This window comes from Atta cephalotes (assembly GCF_000143395.1).
Source record: "Atta cephalotes unplaced genomic scaffold scaffold00078, whole genome shotgun sequence".
Lineage (NCBI taxonomy): Eukaryota > Metazoa > Arthropoda > Insecta > Hymenoptera > Formicidae > Atta > Atta cephalotes.
In genome coordinates, this window is record NW_012130142.1 from 799,413 (window position 1) to 810,513 (window position 11,101).

The window sequence follows — 11,101 nt, forward strand, 5'->3', positions numbered from 1 at the left end:
GTCTCTCTCTCTCTCTCTCTCTCTCTCTCTCTCTCTCTCTCTCAACGTATAAATAAGAGGAAAAGAGACATTAGATAACATATAAGTTTTAATAAATTATACTAATCGTTCCTATCTATATATAATATCCCTCTAATTTATGTATAATAGTGAAAATTATTTCAAAACGAAAATTATTTCATGATAATTTACAAGATATTAACATTTCCATGATTTTCCATGAGCGTTATATACCACGTTCATAGCAGTGGTTTGCAAGACTTCTACGTGATCTCGCACATAGGGTGCGAGATCAGAATGTTAGAAATCCATGATCGATTCCTTTTTTCTTCTTTCATAATTTTTTTTTTTAAATAAGTGACATTGTTAATAAACACATGTTACAGGCCAATTTTTATTTAATTATTGAAATTATATGTGTATTTCTAAATGTATTGTATATTAAACCGATAATTGTAACAAAAATAATTTGACGTAGTGCGTAGAATTATTTTTGCTACAATTGTATGCGTCGAATAGATAGAAAACCAATATTTTTATATGTAAATGAAATCTGTTTAACTTTAGAAAAAATCTAAAAATAAATTATGTTTTTGTAATAATATTACGTTTGATGTTGATAGTAGCATAGCAAGGCGGGTTCTAACTCATGGGGCTAGAGGGGAGTGCGGGGCGCGAGGGGTAGACGCGGGGGGGAAGGTGCGGGAGGTACTGGTAGGCGCGGGGAAGGAGGAGGAGGGCGCGGGAAGTCTCCGGTGCTATTAGTGTAATGATACGTGATGCCGCCATGTTGTGGCATCACGTATCACTGGGGACCGTCATCTCACATCCTGCCGCCACCCCGTTGCCGCCACCCCGCCGCAGACCTCGCGTTCATCCCAAAATGCGTTTCGGGCCGCCGCCGCAGATCCCGCGTCCACCCCAAAATGCGCCGCGGTATTAACGCGAACAAGTTTTTAAAGAAAAAAAGAAAAATATATATATAATAAATACATAATAAATATATAATAAATATATATAATAAAATGAACAAGTTTGACTTAAAATGAACAAGAAAAAATATATACAATAAAATATTTTTTTTACCTTGTCCACACCCTCCACATCAATATTCCTTCTTTTTCTCTTCCTTCTCCTTTTCCTCCTCTCTTTCAAACCCGATTGTCAAGGCGTTCTTCTCTTCTATCTTTTTCTTCTCCTCCTTCTCCTCCTCCTTTTCTTCTTCCTCCTCCTCCTCCTCCTCATCCTCCTGCGCGATTGTCAGGGCCCTGAGCAGATAGATAAAATTAAGTTGATTTATTATTTATTTTAAATAATATCTCCTCTTCAGGATATTCCAGAGGAGGAGAAGGAGAAGGATCCTCTAGATCTTCTAAGATGTTCTTTTCTTCTCCTTCAAATGATATCTCCTTCTCCTCAAGATATTCCAGAGAAAGAGAAGGAGAAGGATCCTCTAGATCCTCTAAGACATTCTTCTTTTCTATCTTTTCCTCCTCCTTCTTCTTTTCTTCCTCCTCCTCCTCCAATCCGATTATCAAGGTATTCTCTTCTATCTTTTCTTCCACTTTCTCTACATGTAATTGAGTAATATCGATAATAACGGTCACTTTGATCTGAGGAGGAGAAGGAGATCTCTTCTTCTTTTCCTCTTCTTTCTTCTTTTCTTCCTCCTCCTCTTCCTCCTCCTTCAACCCGATTGTCAAGGGTTCTCTTCTATCTTTTCTTCCACTTTCTCTATTTTTTCTTCCACTTCCTCTTTTTCTTTCACTTCTTCTTTTTCAATCACATCATCGAGATTGTCGAGGGGTGAGTTCAATTGTGTTTACACGCACTCGTGTAAGGTCATCCACCTCGGCAATCTCGATGATGCGATGGAATAAATGTAACTGATTGACATGTAATTAAATGATATCGATAATAATGGTATCACTTCGAACTGAAGAGGAGGAGAAGGCAGTTTCTTCAACTTTATTGTTTTTTTTTCATCACCTATATTTGTTAACTTTTTCTTTGTGTGAATGGCTCTGATTCTAACACAGAGTCGATACGGCCAGAATCGAAAATGTCGCTTATGCGATGAGTAACAAAAACAATATGTAGAATTCGAAAAAAAGTAACATAAACTCAATTGCGCGTTTGACACTAGTCACACTTTCCAAAAATGATAATGCAATAACAGCCGAATGCAATAACATCGCGCGCGGACAATGCAAGACAATGACTGACGCTGAGACTCAATCTTCGCCGCAGCGAGCCTGTCTAGGATTATCTTTAAGCGATAGTTGTATATAAAACAATTCAGATAAGTACTGTCACGAGAAAAGTATCGCTTATATTGTTGCAGCACTCTTTATAAGAGTAGCTTAATATATAGTAGCCGCGATTATTTGCGCCGTCGAATTGCTGAAAGTTCACGTTGCATTATTTTCACACCTATAATTCCTTTTTTTTTCTTACGTGGAAATATACATACGTTTATACATATACGATCATACATATATACATACGTACATACACACATACATGCGTAAGTGCGTACATACGTATATGATTCGTGATACGACTAAAAAAACAAGCGTGACTGTTATTTATCTAAAACGGAATACGATGGCGTGTCGAGGTATAGGATAAATGGATGGGTGAATAGATGGGAAATAAAGAAAGTATAGTATATATATATATATATATATATATATAGTAATGGGAACGAAACAATTTTTTATTCACATGTTATTACATCGTTTCTTTTTTTGTACGTATTAAAATCTAAAGCCAATAGTTCGCAATCGACGAGCCGATGCCCATTGAAAATGTCGCTATCACGTATAGCGTTCTCAGACGCGATGTTGGAGAATCACGTATACTTAGCATCAACCGTATCGACAAGTTCGGGCTAATCGCTCGAACATTACGTCGATATATCCGTCAAACTCAAACATACGTCGTAGCGTCATTTCCGTCATCGTAATGCGTACGAATGAAGAATCGAGACGTACGAGCGTAGCATCATTCAGCGTGCAAATGTTGACGATTAATGGTCCAATGCTTATAAAATTATCTTTATATTTCGTAACATCTTCTAAATATTCCAATTTCCAAATACTTGTAGCCCGTAGCCGTCAGATCATAACGTCTGCTCAATAAACGCATCGCACGATGCTCCATGCTGTGTACGTAACGTTAAATAACGTTTTCTTTTGTATATAGAACATTAAAACTTACATGTTCTGCAGTCCTTCTTCGTTTCATATGATGCGTTGCTGTCTTTAGCGAAGTACATTTTTCAATCGTTCGTACAAGCGGATATCGCAAGACTGATTGCATTCGCGTAAATTGCGATGTATATGATAAAACTTCTAGAATAGAAGAGGGAGTAATCCTCCTCTCTTTCCAAGAATTGTGAACATGTCGCGACACGTTTTATCATGTTTTCTACGTACTTTTTTTGTCACGAGTTTATCAATGTTTATACTTTTTATGATTTATATTTCGATGGCATTGATGATGATGATAATGATGTTGATGATGATGATGAGCACGTTGGCGATTTTGATGCTTTTTCCCCAGAACATTCCCAATATTTCGCTTTTTCCTTCGATAGCGGTGGACTTGGCAGACTTGACGACAAGGGACCCCTTTCGCTCGATTGATTCGATGTATATATTCTTTTACTCGATCCATGTCTTAACGCTCGTAACTGAAGCTTACGATTGAATGAAAAAAAGTTATACACTACCTACATACGTTGCATATATGTATTATCAGAACATGTCACGACACGTTTAACAGAAGTATCGATGTTTTCGGATACATACGTTCATATATACATGCATACATACATCGTTCATACATATACGTTCATACATATGAGTACATGTATTACAAAGGAAGGGAAAAAGAAATATGTAATAAATACGTGTTAACGTATTTTTTATTTAAAAAATTCTTAACATGTTGTCCACATCGCATAGTATTAGCAACATCCAGATTAAGTTAAAGATTCCATATCTTCGTAAACTGCATCCAAGATCTCGATGTATATGCGTTCTCGCTCGTCCAAAAGTAAGTTCCACAGCCACGTTTGTTTCTCGTGTCCCTTAACATATACGAGCAGCATGTTCAAATACAGCTGTTGTAATCAGGCGTTTCGCCTCGTTGTACGGGACTATCCCGTTCTCTCATCGCAATGGTGATAAGCACTCAACCAGAAAGCACAAGATCTGTCGGATCTTGTCAAAAATTTTCATGACACGGGACTCGTAAAAATGTAATGTGTGAGAACAGTCCCCTGTTTCAACACCGCTACTTCCTTCACAATAAATTTTTTGTTAACGATGAATCTTTGCAGATCCACGAACGTTGGCACGAGCATATTGTTGAGAAGATCGATTGCGTCAAATGCGACGTATCGTAGATTTTATATCATGTCGGAAGTGCGCTTAGGTGATTTTGCGCACAACGTTAGTCAATGGATTATACTGAACGCGATTGTATATGATGAGACAATAGACTGTTGTATTTGCGGACACGTTCTCCTTACATTCAAAGTCTAATAGTACATCCACGGTGCCACTCGTGCCGATTCGTTCTGTCGAGAGCAATCGATGATCACGAACGGATCATTACGTAAAAAAAGTCGTAAAGGTGAGACTCGGCTCGAGATACTTGTATCCGTAGCAGCTCTTGCAGAAACGTGCGTACAAAATTGCACATTTGTTTTTATCAAAATCCAGAAGTCATATGGATAACTTCCAAATTCAGGTAGAGTTTCGCATTGATTAATTTGCAATCGTCGAATGGACTTATATCTTCAGACATGACGTTTTTTCGACCTGTTTGCATAGCGAAAATGACGTAGCGTGCTTCTCGAGCTGAGTAGCCGTCTTGATGGCCCACGAATGTTTGGTTGTGCTCTGGAAGAGCGGAAACTCACAGAGATCCCACATACAGATCCCACGAGCGAAAAGCCATGCTCAGATATCGTCCGCTTTCCAAAGCGCGTAGCATCGACAATTTATTTATCTCGCTCAATAACACGTGCGGCATTCGCCACTGTATTTTGAATTCGAGCGTTGGTTCTGTCGCCGGATCTCCCATCAGACAATTGTTGTCGTTACGCGCTCGTATTAAAAATCAATTCGTGACGTTGATCACCACGCGTTTGTAATCTTCGCAAAATTCCAGCAGTACATAGAGCGGTTCACAAAAATTAAAATATCCGGCCGCAGTAGTCTGCGCATCCCAGCTGGCATTTCGCAGAATCACGCTTCTGTCGGATGACACTGTTACATAATTTTTGAGTATGCTAGTTATGCCCACATTTCTGTTATGATCAATTTCCATACCGTTGAGTTCATATCGAATCTCATCGAATATGAATGCGACGCAATTATTTCCCAATGTCACGTGAACACTCTGGACCACTTTATTCTTCGTCAGTTTTCTCTCGACGTACAGAAAGCTTTCGTACGGTAGTGTGTACAAATCCTGTTGCTGTATGGGTATTCTTATTTCATCGCTGTACCCGAACGTTGTGTTGGCGAACGTGTGAGTCTCAATCTTGACGATACGCTCATTGAAGATCGGGTCGTCTTTAATGTTTAAGATATCAGTTATCTCAAATGTTGCGCACCGCGAATCCCAAAGACTTTAAAAATGTAACATTTGACACGTTAAGCTTCTTCTTCTTCTTTTGTCTGATGCAGCTGGATGAGCGAATGTTATCGAACTGTGACGTCATTGGCCTTGTAAAGAATGCGTTATCTCTCTGCGTATGTTCCGTTCTGTTCAGCACGAGCATCTCACGCTCGCGTTATCACTGTTGCCGTCGTGCAATCTAACGGTGATCTCTTCTCTTCGAAAATCGAGCAATCCATTCTGATCGACAATGCGTAATGTTAAATCCGTAATGCTCCGTGCGATGATCGGCAGGTAAATGATCAGCGCCGGCCTCTCCGATATCTTATATCCTGCAGGCACGCTCGGCGAAAATTCGTGTATCGTGTGCACGCTTTTGCCATTGCTGTATGCGCCCACGGTCACGTTACACTCTATGCGGATAACGTTTACATTCATTATGTTGATCGACGTCCGATTCGTGCCACCTTCGCGGTCGCAGTATACGCTTCGATGAGAATTCCAGCAGCGATCCAATACTGTTGGGCTTGTCAAAGTTTATTCCGTATGCACATCTAATCTCACATCTCATCGTGTTATAGTTTGCGTGGAGCGTAATCGGGTATTCTCCATCTTCACTATTATCGTCATCAGTGTCATTGTTGTTGTTGTTGTTGTCATCACTCACTACGTCAACGATTTCAAGCGCGTCGCGGTGTGGACGTTTCCGTAAAATCGCGCGTTTCAAAAATTCATTTATTAATTCTTGCACTTCATATGAACCTTCGGGAATTGTAATTTCCGCGTCGTCTTTGGCGAAATAAAATTTATTGTTCGATTCATTCACATTCGGTATCGTGTGATAAGTCTCAAAAATCGCCAGACCGAGCTTGTAATCTCCATCACTCAAATCTATGGCGGGAAAGTAGTTCGCCGCAAGAACGGTGCTCTTCCCGCTCAATATAAGCGTCAACAACATGACGGAAAAAGCGTTCGATTAATACTAAGATTTCACAGCATCTCGTCGAGCTTTTTAAATTCACGCACGTCATTTGTAGAAACCATAGGCACATCTGTCCACAGAAGCTCTGATCGTATGTCTGATAGGACGTGCGATTGTACTCTATCGTCATAGCATCGTTCCCGAAATATCGCACCAGTTCCTTAGGCGATCGAAGATTACCGAAACTGTCAAAGTACACGACGCGGTTGTTCCTCTTCGCGTACGTTACCAGTGAGTATCAGGCCCCGTCACATAGTCCAGATTCACGATACCGCTTTTGTTTCGGTGCGCGCCGTTCGTCGGTAACGTGTTATGCATGAAAACGCCTCTAAAGTATGGTACGCGCATACGTCTCGCGAGCTCGTTCAATTGCACATTGGTAGTTGCGCTAGACGACATTTTTATCGTCTTTTCGATGTTTTTTTTTCTTTGCAGCTACACCCTGTCCATGTTTGTATGGGCCGAGATACAGTTCACGTATTTGTACCGAGCGAGATACAGTCCACGACCCTGCTCCATCACGCGGCTTTGCTGTCATTTACTGCTTTCGCCACGCTGGCCGCTCCGCCGATCAAGGATCCGAGCGCGTCCAATATTGGCAGAAAATGGTAACACATCACTTCGTTTCGCTGTTGGAAGTATCTTTTTCGTTGGAAGTCACTTTTTCGTCACCTTTTTCTTTGTCGTCTTCTTCTTCGGTTTCATGCTCATGCCGATCTTGGTCTCGACTTTCATCACAGCTCAGACGGCAGCTGCGGCTGCTCTCTCGCTCAGAGTCGAATCTCTCGCGACGACGCGTCCTAGCGCTTTATCGGCGAATACCTTGTCTGCCGCATGTCTATCGGTGAGATCGTTGCTCCGAGAATACGCAATGTCATATTCTCGGCACGCCGCGTCCAGCGGATTTATGCCCTCGTCACCTCTGGCTAGTCGCTTCATAAGCCGAGTGCCCGGGTCGCAAAACTGGTAGCCCGGAATATGTAACTCGAAAGGAAGCGCGTTTATCGCTCGATTCAGCAGATCGCTGCGCGTCGATGTGCGTCCGCTGCCACGGTTGATTGTAGTGCTCGTTGCAGCGACGATAGGTTCGAATCTCCGAATCTGCCTTCACGTGTTCCGGAAGCTTGTCCCAGACGTAGTCTGTTCGATATAGTCGCCATACACGCGTAAGAGTACGACCTTCGGTATATATTGCAGTTGCTCGACGCTCAAGTCTCGAATATCGGAAGAATGCCACAGCGCAAGATACATTTTTGCTACTGCGCGATTCTTACTTGTTATTCGCGGATTCGCGCACCTATAAATAGTCATTCGAGCGCACAGTCTTTAGTGTGAGCATGAAATTCGTGCTGCAACCGCTAACAATACACGTCACAAATTGTGACGCGAATGATGGGAGGCAGTGCGGAGAAGCGCAAGCACGGCGAAATGCTGCCGAGTACTATACGCGCAATCATTTACGGCCCGTCGAATTGTGGTAAAATCAACGTTCTCATAAGCTTGCTCGAGAGTCCAAACGGCGTACGTTTCGAGAATGTGTATGTCTACTCAAAATCGCTGCAACAGCCAAAGTATCGATATCTCGAAAATTTATCTACGTCTATCGACGAAATCGGCTATTTTACGTTTTCCAACAACAACGATGTCGTTCCACCAAGCGAAGCGCGCCCAAATTCTATTTTTATCTTTGATGACGTAGCATGCGACAAGCAGAATGCGATGAGAGAATATTTTTCGATGGGCCGGCATTTGAACGTTGACTGCTTTTATCTCTGTCAGACGTACGCGAGACGTACCTAAACATGTAATACGCGACAATGCGAACCTGTTGATCCTGTTCAAACAAGATACCAACTTGAAACACGATGATCATGTAAATACCGATATGTCGTACAATGAATTTTGTTTGTTGTATCGCGACTGTTGGCAAACAAAATATGGATTTTTAGTGATAGACAAGGACAGCGCTTAAAGATGGGAGAAAAGGATTTAACGAGTTCGCGATACTAGAACATGACTAGTCGTTGTCGATTCGCCAGAGATGAACATGGCTGATGTGCGCGCGCGTGAAAAAATTGCGAAGGAGATCGAGAAGACGAGCGAGTCGATCCGCAAGAAACATCGTGCTCTAAAGACCGGTAAAATCGAGGAGAACATAGCATTGGACAGGCATTTTAAACCTATTATCAAACCTCTGCAGCAGATTGTTGACAGCCCCATGCGCGCGATAAAGAGACAGTCGCGCGACGATAACGCAGCAAGCGTGAGAGAAAAGAGGAGGAGGAGGAGGAGGAGGAGGAGGAGGAGGAAGAGAAAGCAAGCGAGACGTTCGAGCGTTCCGCGACCCCGCGTAAATCTGATGATCGATCGCACGATCGTGTACAACCGAATCTCCACATCGCGTAGCAAAATCGTATCGAAGTTAAAGTCGTTGGACAATGTTTTCGAAACGACGGAAGACTCGACGAAGGTTCAAAATCGGTTGCAAATGTCGGAAGGTCGAGAGGCATTACGAGCCGGCTTGGGCCCGCTGGATCAAAAGTACGTCGACTATCCTGAGGGGAACGCGAGATAAACAGAAGCGATGTAGATTATGTGTACAGCGTTTACCTACACTAGGATGGATTGATGTTTGGCAACGTTTCGACATGGATGATGCGGACAACATAATTATCGATGGTGTACGATACGTCGGTACACCTGGTCTTTATGAGTTGATTTTCAAGAGAATTCCCGATCTCCTTTATACTGAAGACGATATGAACAAGTACAAGAGCATGCGACGAACACGCATAAATACAAGCATCAATCGCAAAGCCGATTATTGAGCAATAGGGGATACAAGTACAAATACGTTACCGCGCCGTTGATGTCACACCTAAGAAACAGAAGAATAAATCTGGAAAGGGATTACCTCATGCAATGATACTGAATGACAACGTGATTGTTTACGTGCATTGGGATGATCCCAACGAACTGGTGAATCATCTACAATTCGACGCTTCGCATCGAGCGGGCAACAACGCTCACAACAACGAGATGTTGTCGATCATCGAGGAACTTCGCGAAGCCGGTTTTATTATAAATTAAATCGCGTGCAGAAGAAACGAGTAGTGTCAGTAAGAAAAAAAATTCTTTTGCTCTGTGTATTACGCGTTGAATCATGAAAAAGAGATTTAGCGAAAAGAGAAAAATTAGCTCCGAGAAACATCGATTCGTTGAGGAATTGCATGCTCCGGCGAGAAGAAATTTTTCGCGAAGGCGCGTCATAGTTCGAGGATACGATGATCTGTGGCAGGCTGATCGTCGAGATGCGTCCGTACTCAGGCTTCAACAGAGGCCACCACTACATACTCACCGTCATCAATGTGTTGAGCAAGTACGCGTGGGCCGTACCGCTCAAGAGCAAAAGTGGAAGCGAGACGGCTAATGTTATCGCTGAGATAATTCGAGCGAGTGGAAGATGTCCGACAAATTTACAAACGGATAGGGGGAAGAAATTTTATAACGCCGAAAATTTGCAGAAAATTTTGAAAAACCACAATATTAATCACTATTTCACATATTTGAAAGCGTCAGTCGAGCGGTTCAATCGCACGTTCAAAAACGACATGTGGAAGATGTTTACACTCAACGGCAATTACAAGTGGATCGACGAGCTACTGCGTCTCATGTCAAATTACAACGCGCGTATCGGACTATTGGCATACGACCTGCTGATGTAACTTCCGCGATCGCCGAAAGACTCTTAGACACGGTGTACATCGCGATAAAGATTGCTGGTCTGTCAAAATTTAAAGTAGGCGATTCGATACGCGCAACAAGATTTTTGAGAAGAGTTACATACCAAATTGAACCACCGAGGTGTTTACAATCGTTAAGATACAGCGTAATCCCGTAACCTATCTACTCGAGGATTATCGCGGAAAATTCGTCGCTGGAGCGTTTTATGAGCATGAGTTGCATCGCGCTACTCATCCGGACGTATATCTCGTAGAGAAAGTACTGCGCAGGAAAGGAAATAAGGTGTCAAATGGCTGGGATTCGATGGATCGCACAATTCATGGACATACACAAAAACAATATCATTTGATAAAATTTTGATTCGTGTATTTTTATTTCTACATATAAAAAATATATCAATATAAGTATATAAATGTATTTTTTTTATTATCCTTCCCATCTTCGTTTTGGAATATACAAATATAAATGTACGATACATGAAATGAAAAAATAATAGTAATATGCATAAATGGTACTACATAAAACATAATAATAATACTTATATAAATGTAAAAAAACATGCATTATGTGTAAATTAAAATAATAGTGGTACATAATAGTAATATGCATAAATGATAAAAAGAAATATGGGATACATAAAATGTAAAATTAAAATACTAGTAGTATATAAATGTTAAAAACATATGATATGTATTATATGAAAGTATAATAATTGTAATACTAATAATAAATGTTATT

At 41.3% G+C, this 11,101-nt stretch overlaps 2 protein-coding genes across 2 annotated transcripts in view; one reads left to right on the forward strand and one right to left on the reverse strand.

Annotated features, from left to right (window-relative positions):
• The window catches only part of LOC105624441 (histone-lysine N-methyltransferase SETMAR-like), a 57,287-nt gene extending 54,007 nt beyond the window's left edge, over positions 1 to 3,280 (reverse strand). Inside the window, exon 1 of the mRNA XM_012205803.1 lies at positions 3,223 to 3,280. Within this exon, the coding sequence (XP_012061193.1) occupies positions 3,223 to 3,280 (58 nt within the window). The remainder of the gene's footprint in view (positions 1 to 3,222) is intronic.
• Positions 3,281 to 9,903: 6,623 nt separating this feature from the next.
• LOC105624442 lies at positions 9,904 to 10,344 on the forward strand. Its single transcript, XM_012205804.1, has one exon. The coding sequence runs from the start codon at positions 9,904 to 9,906 to the stop codon at positions 10,342 to 10,344; it is 441 nt and encodes a 146-aa protein (XP_012061194.1).
• Positions 10,345 to 11,101: the final 757 nt, after the last annotated feature.

What these genes read in the sequence shown, in the direction of transcription:
- LOC105624442 (XM_012205804.1), top strand. Translation starts at nt 9,904, where the DNA reads ATGATCTGTGGCAGGCTGATCGTCGAGATGCGTCCGTACTCAGGCTTC.